We start from the raw sequence: 13,903 nt of genomic DNA on the forward strand, positions 1-13,903 counted from the left end.
AGGTCGAGCCTCTGGAATATCCAGAGTCGGTCTTTTCTGTCCCCCTTTTCATTCCTTTCTCCGCCTCTTCCCCACAATATAAGGGGGTCCGTAGGAGCTCACACGTGAATATGTATATGAGGTACATGCGTGGGTTCAGAAGTAGGGAAGACTGTCCACTCAAGTCCACACGGAAGGCCATGTTCACATGGCATCTGACCACATGATGGTTTAGTTTCAAGGATGCAAATCTTGCATGGATCGCTTCACATGAACCTTTTTTCTTTTATTGCAACTCAGGTTTTATTAGTAAAAATGAGATGATGTAATAATGGCTATTTATATTCATCTGTTTTACAAAGGAGTTCTATTTTTATTTTCAAAAGAACAGGGGAAAAATCTCCACACTACCAATATTTGTCAGGCTCCTGCCACACGCCAGGTCCTGCAAGAAACGCAGCAGGAACAGCCCTACAGCAAGCAGAGCATCCAAAAGGAGACAAACGCATTTCGAGAGAAACAACAAAATAAGGTAACAATCGACTTAAAAGTGGATTTAATACGAGTGAAGAGGTTGCCTCTGTCTGCCCCGGGAGAGCCCTCCCGTCCGAGGCATCCCGTACCTCTTGCCTCTTCATCCTTACGTGATTCAGGAACACATTCTAATGTAGTGAGATAAGTTCCCAAACGACTGGACAATTTCAACAAAGACAGCTGCCGAATCTCTAACACTTAACCCAGGGGACTGTTCATGCACTCCCGCGTTTTATTTTTAGAGCTGCTTCTTCAGAAGCTCAGCCGAGACTCTGCAAAGCGCTTCCGAGAGCACACGTGGAGACAGATGCCGTGCCACCCGAAGCTGCCCTAGTCTCCACGTATCACCGCGATCAGCCAAATCACTACCTCATTCTCTGAGCGAGATTTTCAACTCTGTCTCAGAACCGGAACCTGGCAACTGGTCTGCAGCGTCCCCTCAACACACGAGCCTGGCAACTGGTCTGCAGCGTCCCCTCAACACAAGAGCCTGGCAACTGGTCTGCAGCGTCCCCTCAACACAAGAGCCTGGCAACTGGTCTGCAGCGTCCCCTCAACACAAGAGCCTGGCAACTGGTCTGCAGCGTCCCCTCAACACTCGAGCCTGGCAACTGGTCTGCAGTGTCCTCCCAGCGCACGACCCAAGTGGATGGCAGCCGTGCGTTTCCAGAGGACGCCAGGGCACCAACCTTCCCCCCCAGAGGGAGACATTTACAGACCTGCTCTTACCAACCCCACCGCTTAGTCACGGGGGAGCGAGGATGCTTCTCATTGGGGTTTGGTCCCACCTCAGAACATGGGATCCCAAGCTGGTCCTTATCTGCCTGGGGAGACCGAGGGGCAGGTGATGAGCCAGGGAGGGGGCAAAAGCTTTGTCTCCACCTTCCTTGAAGGTTTCGGGGAACATCTGGGCAGCACCACACATTTTAACACTCAGACACCCTCTGCCCCATTCCTCAAAGTGTTTCGCTGCTTTCCCACTGCCTGCTTGGCCGTTAAGGACAGGCTGTCTTCCGCTGGTCCCAAGCACTACGACCCCCTGCTCTCTGGCCATCACTGAAATAATCATGGTTTGACCAAATTACTAACGGCCAGAAACTGTCCCCATGATTCCCAGCAAATTCCTTCAGCAAACGGGCTACTTGGCTCCCTGGGCTCTGCAGGGCGGAGCGTGGGGATGGCAGTGCATGCTGCCCTTTGTGTGGTCCCGTCTGGGGACAATCCTGAGGCCGCCAGCCTCAAACATCCCTGTGAGAGACCCTAACCCTAAGCCGGGGCCGCCCCTTGGGGTCGAGCGCTGCTCCTTTCCAGGAACGACCTGCCAGCTGCACAAGGGGAGAGCGGGGGCTGAGGAAAGGGGACTGACGGGTGAGGGCGGAGGATAAGGTCACTTGGGCGATTCCCAGGAGCAGTGTGGGGCCAGCAGCAGGCATGAGCGAGGAGGTCTTGGTGGCATTTTATCCATTTCCGTGCCTCCAACAGCTGCAGTCACTGAAGGGGTGAGAGAAAGAACACAGGGACCCGGTGGGGGGTGAACGTGACCCCGGGGCCCAGGTTCACGCCAGCTCCCCACTCTTTGGAGTCTTTGCAAGAGACGTCCGTTTAACAGGAGCTTCCTGCAGGATGGAAACACGTAGTTGTGCCATTCTTCTCTCTTACCGAGAGCAAAATGATGATACTCCTGCATAAGGACATGTGATTTCCATTTAGAGATGAAGAATAAAATAATATGGGTGGTAGGACATATGGATTTCCCCCTCTTGTCGTTAGTTTGGCTTTTATAAAACATTCATAACAAATACTGCTGTGTGGACACATAAGATTTGTGATTGTGGTTCTCTAGTGCCCACCGTTCCCAGGGGACCTCTGGGTGGAACTTTCCAGAGCCCTGTTGCGTCGGCACAGCAGCCTCGTCCACCGGGAATCCTGAGCTTCACCTCCAGTGTTCGCGACGGTCCTGATCCGGTGACCAGGCCCAACACACAGGCAGCGGTTGAGCTCGTGAGTCAGTAGTTAATGGAGGTTGAACATCTGTAGGCGTTGCCACTGCCTCTTCCTTTTATTTCCCTTCACTTACTTATTTTACTTTTAATCTCTTAATTAATCTCTTTATTTATTAATATCAGAAGATATTAATCTTTTAAACTTTACTTTCTTATGCCTCATACAACGATGGCTGGGAAGGAAAAGTGTGGAGCGTTATGAAGCTTGTCATTCCAAGGGGATTCCGCCCAACACCAGGATTTCACTTGTTTCCCAAAGAATTTTTTTTTTAATTAAAATTGAAATTCAAAATTTGCAGGGAATTGGAAAAAGTCTTTTCTCCTTTCATTTTTAACGCCCAGATCTCTGAGCAGGGCATCGTCAACGTAGCTTTTGTTCAGTCGAGTTTTGAACGGACAGGCTCAGATCCATTTTCCTTGAGCTCAGAAGGCATTTTCCATCTCTGCTGCTTCCAGACACCCTGGGGGGACAGCGCTCAGTGAAATCAGGGTCCTGCAATAGGCCAGGGCATCAGCCAGCACCCAGCCAGCAACCCTGGGCCTCGCCTGCGAGGTGGGTCCCGATCTCCATCACTGGGGGCAGAGGTGATTCAGCTGCACTGGTCCCGCGTGTCCTCAAGAAACAACTCATGGGCAGCGTCTCTGAAAGGGAGCAAGGGGCACCTTGCTTGTCCCTATTTCCACGTCATGGTTCTTAGAGAAAGACTTACGCCGCTTCATCTTTTTCCAACATTTCTAATTAATGGGAAGACAGTCCATTACCACATAAATAGGCCTGCCTGTATGTTTTAGTAACAGCTTTTTACCCTGAGAGCCTGAAACCTTCATTTCCCTACTTTCATAAATGCCTTATAAACCATATGAAATAGCCATTTTTGGAGGCCACAACATTTTGAACACTGATAATTTCATATGGTTCAAACGAACATGTCTGTAGATACATTAGTATAAACACATGTTCTGTACCACATTGTGTGGAAAAGAAAAAATAAAATAAAAAGACATTCTACCTTTTAAGAATGCCGAAAGAGAGATTTCACAAACAATCAATTTTCGTGGTCTGTAAGAGATTATCTAGAACATCACTAACAAACTATTAATCCTACGTGAAATTGACATGTGCCAGATTTCATCTTGGCACAAAGTCTTATGAAGAATGGGGAAATTTGGTGAATGTCCACATACCATACAAAAATAGTTACTTTAAAAAGCCAGGACTCTGTTCTGCTTAAACTCTAGGAAAGGCTGGCTTCATTGTCTACCTCAGGCCCTCGTGTTCTAGAAATCCTAAGTCTGTATACTTTCTAACAGTTACACCAAGGACGTAGAGATATTAGCACTGCCCTGCAATAATTCACTTATCCTCGTGAAAGATGTATTGACATCGTGCTGTATATGGATGTGGCCCTATATAAAGAGACAACTCTTTCTCATTTCCTGAGAGAAATCAGTTTTCATTTTAATTTGAAGGTGAAAAAGAAAGGAAACGAAAAATTCTAGTGCACAGATTCATCGTAGACGATTGCTAGACGTCTAGGAGTCATGTCTCATTTAATCCATAGAATAATTATAGAAAGTAGTTCACATTATGCCCCTTTCATAGATGGGGAAACTGAGGCTTGGACAGGCAAACTATCTGCACAGTTCACACGTAGGGTTAGGGGAGCCAGCCTGCAGTCCCAGCCTCCTGGACTCCTTGGTGACGGTCACAGGGACCGGTCCCGAAGGGCACTGCCTTCTCTGTTCCCTTCTTCCTTGTTCTCCTACCTTTTCTTTCTTTTTGAGAAATACTTGTGGGGTATGCACTTCCAAAGATGCATGGCTCAAGTGACTTAGCCAGCACGGTGATACACGAAAGGCCCACGGAAGCTACAGGAGAGGGAAGGTGTGTGGTGTCCCTAAGCTCAGCTCCACGGTCACGGGCTTCAGGCAAACTGAGGCCCCAGCTCCAGCCACCACGGGACCCACCATGTGGGCGCTACACGTACTTTTCATTCCCCCAGCTTGGGGCCACCTCTCCCTTGGGCTCAGGAGGTACCTCTGCCGTCTCCTTCACCAGACATTCAAGTGCTTCACCCTGACGTGCGGGACAAGCCCCAGGGGAATGAGACCCACTTGGAGGGAACCATGGACCTAACTTACCTTTCCATAGGACCCTTGTCCCAAAACTTTTAACAGTTCAAACTGGGAAGGGTCGGCCTTTTCAAAGCCTGCTTTCACATGATGACTGATGTCAATCTCCTTCACGATGCCTTCTTCCTGCAAGACAAAAATGACAAAAATACAAATCAAGGGGTTCCTCTGGATTCGTCCTCTGAAGTTACAACAAGTCGGGTACGTTATGGATCTTCAGGATAGGAGTTTAAAGCTGTGACACCACAGAGCTTTACAAAATCAACTTGCTTATTTATACCAATGATTCCGTTTGTGAGCCTTTAACTGTTTCTTTACCCCATGGAGTTGTGTCATGTGGTCTTACCAATATCTCAGTGAAATCCATTCTGCTTCTTAACAGTTTGGGCAAAATTTTGGACAGGGAGGAATGTGGGAACCATGGAACAAAATGAACCTCTGAGAATCTGTCTTAACGTCTACACTGCTGTGGTCAAAAAGGTTATCAGGGGCTTCCCTGGTGGCGCAGTGGTTGAGAGTCCGCCTGCCGATGCAGGGGACATGGGTTCGTGCCCCGGTCCGGGGGGATCCCATATGCCACGGAGCAGCTGGGCCCGTGAGCCATGGCCGCTGAGCCTGTGCGTCTGGAGCCGCAACGGGAGAGGCCACAACAGTGAGAGGCCTGCACACAGCAAAAAAAAAAAAAAAAAAAAAAAAAAAAAAGAAGGTCACCAATAGGATCCACAGGCAGAAGTCGTCTGTGAAACGCAGATTTTTTTTCTCCTCCTTCTTATCATTCTACTCTCCCTTATATTTTTGCCAGAGCTAATGCGAAGAATGATTCATTGCCATCCCAAAGCTTATATTTCAGAAGAAGCAGTCAGATAGGATTTTCTGCCAGTCCAGAAGCCTTCCCAGTAGGAAAAAAAGGCCCTTGATATTTAAATTAAAACACTGGCAGAAATCACTACAAATTCTCATCAGAGAACTACCTGTCCCCAGAGACATATTACTTTACCTGTAAGGGGTCATTGCCACCTACCCACCACCAGCTATTTGACATGGAAAAACTGTAAAGTAGGTGTTTTTCTGTGGGGAGGTGCATGAGGTCACTCAACCTGCTGTGACCCCCTCGGCAGGCAGGTGACCCAGATCCTGCAGTGCAGCATCCCCGGAGGGGTCTGTGCCCCGGACCCCAGGATCCCCGCCCAGGGCCCCGCTTCACCCCTGCTGTGAACAAGCAGTCCAGCACCCAGGCCACCAGGTCTCCCCAGCCCAGCGCATCCCACCAACACGTCAGTATTCACCTTCCCGAGTCATCACTGCCCGAACGTTTCAACTCAAAACAAAGGCTTAGAAGCAGATCTCTCCTAACCTTTCACTTTGTGTAGATTCTTGCTGTCCAAGTATTTACAGCAAACGCACTCAAAGCACATACCTAACCTCCTCCTCGGGAAAGGCGTTAAAACCTCAGGCTGCTCCCAGATAAGGCTGCAAGGCAGCTGATGTCTCATTTAAAATCAGTAAGGTCTTGAGCAGCAAAGACTCTCAACTACCCACAGAAAAAGGAACCAAGAGTTTCACATTTTAGATTTTAGAGTTCTGCGTTCATAGTGACATTTTGGCTTGAACTTGCTTGAGATATTTTGTTTTCCTCTTTCCCAAGAATTTAAAAAAAAAAAAAAGAAAGAAAAAAAAGAGAAAAGGTCTGGAATCCAATGCTGATTGCTGTGTGCACAGGAAACACCCAGATGGGAGCACGGGGAACATGCCTGGGCCTGTCTGCTTCTGTTTCCAGAGTGGACAGTGATATTTTCTGAATCATTTTGTGACTATTGCCTTAAAGGGCAACCAGACATAAAATAGTGTCTATGCTTCATTTTGAAATAAATGCCTTTTCCCTTTTATGAGGCAGGTCATTTTTTCTAGAATTCGATGTGGATTTTAATGCCATTCCCTTAAGAAAATAAAGTCTGTTCCCTCTACATATAGCACTAAAAATTTGGTTTGTAGCATAACTCCTATGAAAGAGTATTTTCTTTAATAAATTGAGAAATCTGTGGGGAGAACCTGGTGTCGTGGTCAGGCACTTGCTCCGTAAGCAAGGATTTCAAAAATGTTCTAATGCAAGAGAGAAAAACTAGAGAAATGAATTGCTGAAATGACATCAACATAGGACAAAATAATTTATGACAGTGAATTTTAGACTCCCTGTTGAAATTCTGACAGATGGAGGAAATTCCTGTGCAGGTATTAGAGACACAGGGACAGTGATGGAAACGGCCGGAGGCATCTCCCATCAGGGCACCACGGCTCCCTCTTCTAGACCCCAAAACAGGACGTCCTCGCCAGGGAATGACATCTTGTTCCAGAGGCTATGGCCGTGGTGCCCCTGCATCAGAACCACCAGAGAACTCGTTAAAAATGCAGATTCCAGGCCCCGGGCGGGACTACGGAGCCTGGAATCTCTGCGAAGGACGGGACTTCACCTCGAGCCCCACTCCCCGTCCTGCAGGGCGGTTCCCTGCGGCACACAAACAGGCTGTCCTGTCCGCATCCTGCTCAGGAAATACAGACTGCGTGGTCCCACCGCCGCCCGCCAGCTCTCCGAAGGGATTTCCACACTCGCTGCCTCACTTCCCTGCTCTCCTCTCTCACACCCACTGCCACCCACTCTCTTCACCTCATCAAGTCATCAAAACCCTCCACGGGGGCTTCCCTGGTGGCGCAGTGGTTGAGAGTCCGCATGCCGATGCAGGGGACACGGGTTCGTGCCCCGGTCCGGGAAGATCCCACATGCCGCGGAGCGGCTGGGCCCGTGAGCCATGGCCGCTGAGCCTGCGCGTCCGGAGCCTGTGCTCCGCAACGGGAGAGGCCACAGCAGTGAGAGGCCCGCGTACCGCAAAAAACAAAACAAACAAACAAACAAACAAAAACCCTCCACGGGGCTCAACCCAGGGGTCAGACCTCAGATCCGCCGCACTGGGCACCATCCATCACCCCATCTTCCTCGAAACACCTCCCTCACTTGCATTCCGGGACACCACGCCCCCCGGGTCTCCCAACATCCCCTGGACCCCGGCTCTTCTTCCCCGTCATCACCCCCCCGGGACCTAGTCCTGTCTCGGGGCTTTTGTGTTACCGTCTGAACACCGACAGCTCTCAGGTCTGGACCTGCCCCCAGAACTCCAGACGTGAGGCTCATCCCAGGTGAGGTCCTGAGCGCGCGTGTAGTCGGGGAGACCGCAGCGGCTGGGAGCCTCCCAGGGCCTCCGCTCTACGCGGGCAGGGGAAAGGGATACGGGGTGAACCTGGCATTTGTCGCTGGTCCTCTGCCCTGTCAGCTGCTCTGACCCGGGGCATGGCCTCTGAGTATCTCCTACCACTTCCCAGCTCATCAATGCATTTAACTGTTTAAAAGAGATATTTTATCCATACTTTCAATTGTTTTTAGCAAGAGGGCTCACCACACCTAGCCCACCGTACTGCTAGGAACAAAGTTCAGAAATGCTTTGAAAGTGGAGAGAAGTCACCAAGTAGCTCATCAGTCTCTTCCAGGGAGTGAAGACAGGGGACCCTTGAAAAGTCCCTTGGGGAGGCGCACCCCACCCCAGTAAAGCGTCCAGAATCAACGACACGGGCCGTTCACTACAAAGACCCCCGAGGAGATGGCTGTGCACACGTTATAACACAAGGTAGAAAGACCAGGCATGAGCCTCAGACTCAGAGCCAGAAGGAACCTCCTCCTTCTAGGCAGGTCTGGTGGCTTCTCCAAGGGAACCCAGGGGCCGAGCCGCAAGCGGATCCCGACCTCCCGGGGCCCGGATGGGATGCGGGCTCCGGGCAGCACGGCTTCCTCTCCCACCCGCCCGAGGAAGCCTCTGAGATGCCGTGGCTCATGCATTGCAGACTCTTCTCTGCTCTTTAAATTGCCCTTCACACGTCTCCACCAATGTGTCTGCTCCCGCTGGCGTGAGCAAATGTGAGATGAAATTACAGGACCAGCTGCACTGGTCCAATCGGTTCCTCGGGAAACTATTTCTACTGAAAGTTTCCACTCCGTTTCCAAAGGGCTAAATATAAGCTAAGGCATTTAGGATGGCGACACTTCCCCAACGAGAGTGGGACTCCAGCTGGTTCTACGGGCACTTGCTGGCCTCTAGACAGAACAAAGACGGCCCACTGAAGAAGAACAAACCCTGCGTGAAGGCACAGGAGCAAGGGAACGAAAAAGGAAAACGCTGGAGGAAACCATTGGCCGGAGGCAGCGGCTCTGAGGTTCAGGAGAAGGACGATGCACGGAGCGGTGGCCCCTGCCTGGGGTCCACCGGGTGGGGTCCAGGGCCTGAACCGTAGACCCACCTGGTGCAACGCCCTCCTGGATGCTGCAACTCCCCGAGGGACAGATCGTGCAGGGCACGCAGGACACTCTTTTCTCATGCATCTTGGAATGGCGTTTTCCCTTTTTTTTACCAAAGAAAGTGACCCAGCCCCCAGGGCAGTCACGGCAGTAACTCACACGCAGGGACAACCGGCCAGGTGTGTCCACCTTCAGAAGGAAACCTTGAGCCACTCCTGAGGCCCCTCAGGGTCTGAACTGGGCCGAACTTGGGACTCAGACATCACAGCAGGGGGAAGGGAAGAAACTCAGAGGAGCGGGGAGGAGAAACAACCAAGACACGTCTCATTTTTATTCTCTGCCTTCTCCTTCCCATCCAGACTTTTGCCCTCTACCTCCCTTTTATTAATTTTGTTATTAAAGGCAAGGTGGGCTTTTCCCTCTGTTTTTAAATGGAAGTGCCCCCCCTCACGGCTTCTGTCTTTCTTCGCCCTCACTGCCTGTTGTTCCCTCAAATTATCTTCCCTTCCATCCTTCTGAAAGCCTCTCGGTCTGCTGGTATTTTTATAAATCACAGTCTATGCAAATTGGATGCCCTGGAAGCTGTGATTAGAGCGGTGACGGACAGACGAGCAGCGTTCCTGCACAGAGAGAGGAGGGCACAGGCGCCCACGGCACACGGGCTGCAGGCTCCCAGGTTCCGACACCTCGACGTCCCTCAGGTGGGTTAGTTCTAGTAAGTTCCATCAATCCTTGAGCCCCCGGAGAAATCAACGTTCTGTGGAACATGAGCTGTGAAGTGACAGAGGTGCTGGTACCTGGGTGTGGTGTTTCAGGAGCAGGTTCTAGATGTGGCCATGGACAATCTCCATCTCACCCAGAAAGCCACCTTCAAGGATGTGCTTTGTAAAGAGTCACTTGGTACACGGATGAGGAAGTCGTTATCTGCAGTTGTCAAGAGGCACTGAGGAATCGCCAAAGAGCCTCAAAACTGTGGATGGAAACGTATGTCGCTAGGTCCCAAAGCAGAGGAGTTTCCTTACGGACACACAGCTCTGTGTGGGGACAGGGTCCATCCTGGGGCAGTGGGACGTGTGCTGACAGGGCTGAGTCTTTATTCTTTAGTACAACGTTAAAAATAGTGCTGAGTAAAGTGGGTGATAAAATGATACCAGGCTGCCTGCCTGCCGTGCACCGAACAGGCAATTATCACCGTTTCCCATCCATCCTCATACTCAGAGCATTGTCACTTCGGATCTGAGATGCGTGGTGTGAAAGTGAGAGAGGCTGCACCCAGAGCTGAGAAAAGCTGACAACGTGGGCTTGAAATTCCCAAACGAAAAACCTCTGCGACGATCACCCACTATCGGTGTAGTCTCATCCCAGTGAGATTGACTGGGACAGCTTCATGTTTTTTTCCAGAAAAGGGAAAATTTCACTTATCTGAATATCATCATCTCCAAGACTTAATTATTTACATATTTCTGACCTGATATCCAATTTTTGTCTTCAAAATCAACATTTCGGTAAATATCTCTATCAGAACAAGTTGTTGATAACTGTGATGTTTCTGATAGAGATAAGGACATGCTGAGTCAGCTGGTGTCAGGGACTCTGTGCCCGTGGGATGTGTCCCTCCTGCCAGGCTGTTTTCTGTTCCAAGTCTCTGTATCTATTGTCAACGGAAGGCCCAGCATTCCCCGGTCACAACTGTGCTCTCTCCACAACAAAAACAGGCTGAGCCACCCGTACAGACAGCTGGATGTCAATTCTCACTATTCCATGAGGCCAGCTCATGCTCCTTCTCTAGTAAAAGGTGACGGACTCATAGGGACACATAATTAGCGGCAGAACATCTACCAGCATCATTACAAAGGTTCCATTTATTTTCCTCTTCAGGTATGAAACCAAAGGTCCTCCAGAACCATCCGTAAGAATTTCTTTGCATTTGAAGCTGGTCGTCAGATGGTAGGTTTGAATGTTCAAAAGAGCAAGAATATTCTCAAAGATAATGTGAAAATTCAAAGTCTAGTGGATTGTTTGTGTTTTTCTTGCTCTACTGGGAAGAGCATCACTGTAAATTTGTGCATGGGAACATTTAAGTCAAAGGTACAAATTGTAACGAAAGTACAGATAATCCATCACCCACTGGCACACGAGACATAAACAGTGACTCAAGGGTAAACACCAAACTATAGCAAAAGCTCTGGGCTGTATCCATCCAATCACTCAGACATCCTCTGAAGACACCTGACTCGGGTACCACAGACCAGTACACTGCACCCTCCTGTCCAGTGAGCAGGCACTGATTGGGCATCTCTAAGCAACACTTATGTGGAGAAGGGCCATTTGGTTTCTGCAAAGAAAACACTGCTAAAGTAACAAGCTTTTTTTAATGGTGCAAAAAACACACAGCAACAGTTACTAAAACTGATCGCTATGATTGGGAACGTCTTATGCTGGAATGTCTATATTTATAGCCCTTCCTCAAAGTAGAGATCACTTCTTCCTCAAAGAATCTGCCTGCCAATGCAGGGGACATGGGTTCGAGCCCTGGTCCAGGAAGATCCCACATGCCGTGGAGCATCTAAGCCCGTGCGCCACAACTACTGAGCCTGTGCTCTAGAGCCCGTGCACCACAACTACTGAGCCTGCGCTCTAGAGCCTGTGAGCCACAACTACTGGGCCCGTGTGCCACAACTACTGAAGCCTGTGCGCCTAGAGCCCGTGCCCTGCAACAAGAGAAGCCACTGCAATGAGAAGCCCACACACCACAACCAAGAGTAGCCCCTGCTTGCCGCAACTAGAGAAAGCCCGCACGCAGCAATGAAGACCCAACACAGCCAAAAATAAAAATAAATAAATTTATTTTTAAAAAAAGTGATGTTGGTGCCCCTCTCATTAGTAGGCATGTTTGTGATCTTCATGAGGGTGGACAAAGCAGAATCTGTGGGGTGTAGATAATGATGAATTATTCAAACTGGTAACATCTTAGCAAATGGGAATAATTTGCAAAAGGCTCATAAGCGGCCACTTGGGTGAGTGGAATGATGGCGGCACACTTTACCACGTGGGCACGTGTGCAGGACGAGGTCACATGTTTGGGAAAACAATGACTGTGCCCTACAAAGAATTTTATATTTTGACAGAGAGTAATCAGTCACAAGGCAGGAAAGGATCTAAAAACCACTGAGTCCACGTCTTGGAAAAATATATGCCATGATGCACAGAAAGCCATCGGTCTTACTGGACAACTGGGCAGACTGGTGGGCACTGAGCAGGAAGCCTGCTTTTATTCACACACAAATCCCACGGTCACCAAGAGGCACACACGTTCACACCGCCTGACCCAGGGATCTCACTCCTCAGACTTTATCAAAAGAATCTGAATATGGAAAGCTGTTTGTTACAATGTTTTTTAAATAAGAGTGAAGAAATGAGAAACAATTTAAATGTCCAGCAAACAGTGGAAGAATTGAGTAAATGATGACATCCACCAAATGAAATTTTACAAAGGCATTAAAAGTGATTACACCATTTACAGTTGCTCCCAGAATAATGAAATACTTAGGAGAAAACTAACAAAACACGTACAGTATCTGTGTGCTGAAAATTACTGAACGCGACTGAACAAAATCAGAGAAGAGGTAAAAAAATGAAGGGACATTCATGTTGACAGATTGGAAGACTCAGTAAAGAGTATAATTCTCGGGCTTCCCTGGTGGTGCAGTGGTTGGGAGATTGCCTGCCGATGCAGGGGACATGGGTTCGAGCCCTGGTCTGGGAAGATGCCACATGCCATGGAGCAACTGGCCCCGTGAGCCACAATTACTGAGCCTGCGTGTCTGGAGCCTGTGCTCCGCAACGAGAGAGGCCGCGATAGTGAGAGGCCCACGCACCGTGATGAGGAGTGGACCCCACTTGCCGCAACTAGAGAAAGCCCTCGCACAGAAACGAAGACCCAACATAGCCATAAATAAATAAATAAAAAAAAAAAAAAAAAAAAAAAGAGTATAATTCTCCAAACATTGATCTGTAGGTATAACGCAATTCCCATCAAAATCTGAACAAGGCTTTTTGTAGATATAGATAAGCTTACTCTAAAATTTATATGGATACATATGTATGTATTCGTATACAGTATTTGTTTTTCTCTTTCTGACTTACTTCACTCTGTATGACACTCTCTAGGTCCATCCACCTCACTACAAAAAACTCAATTTTGTTCCCCTTTATGGTTGAGTAATATTCCATTGTATATATGTGCCACATCTTCTTTATCCATTCATCTGTTGATGGACATTTAGGTTGCTTCCATGTCCTGGCTATTGTAAATAGTCCTGTAATGAACATTGGTACATGTCTCTTTTTGAATTATGGTTTTCTCAGGGTATATGCCCAGTAGTGGGATTGCTGGGTCATATGGTAGTTCTATTTTAGTTTTTTTAAGGAACCTCCATAGGATATATGTATGCATATGGCTGATTCACTTTGTTGTACAACAGAAACTAACACAGCATTGTGAAGCAGTTATACTCCAATAAAGATGTATAAAAAAATAAAAATAAAATTTATATGGAAATGCAAATGACCTAGAATCCCTAAAAACAATTTTCAAAAAGAATAATAAAGTGGGAGGAATCACTCTACTGATGTTAAGGCTTACAACGTGGCTACAGTAATCAAGACAGTGAGGTACTGGTGGAAGGACAGACACACAGACTAATGGAACAGAACAGAGAGCCTGGGCATGAACCCATCCCATTCAAATACACCCAACTGATTTTTGAGAGGGTTGAAGAAGAAATTCAGTGGAGGAAAGAAAGTCTTTTCAACAAATGGTGTTGGAGCACTGGACCTCCAAGGCAAAAAAAACCAAACAAAACAAAACAGACCTAAATCCCGTTTTATACAATGAACCGAAAATGGATCACAG

The 13,903-nt window shown here is 48.4% G+C and overlaps 1 protein-coding gene across 3 annotated transcripts in view; it reads right to left on the bottom strand.

Moving 5' to 3' along the window:
• The window catches only part of RPS6KA2 (ribosomal protein S6 kinase A2), a gene marked incomplete at both ends in the record, with an annotated part of 338,217 nt that overhangs the window by 80,091 nt on the left and 244,223 nt on the right, over positions 1–13,903 (bottom strand). For all 3 annotated transcript variants that reach the window (XM_079716506.1, XM_079716505.1, XM_079716507.1), the window contains one exon: positions 4,659–4,775. In XM_079716506.1, coding sequence (XP_079572632.1) covers positions 4,659–4,775 — 117 coding nt within the window. The remainder of the gene's footprint in view (positions 1–4,658; positions 4,776–13,903) is intronic.

The sequence above is a fragment of the Hyperoodon ampullatus genome (assembly GCF_949752795.1).
Source record: "Hyperoodon ampullatus genome assembly, chromosome: 12".
Taxonomy (NCBI): domain Eukaryota; kingdom Metazoa; phylum Chordata; class Mammalia; order Artiodactyla; family Ziphiidae; genus Hyperoodon; species Hyperoodon ampullatus.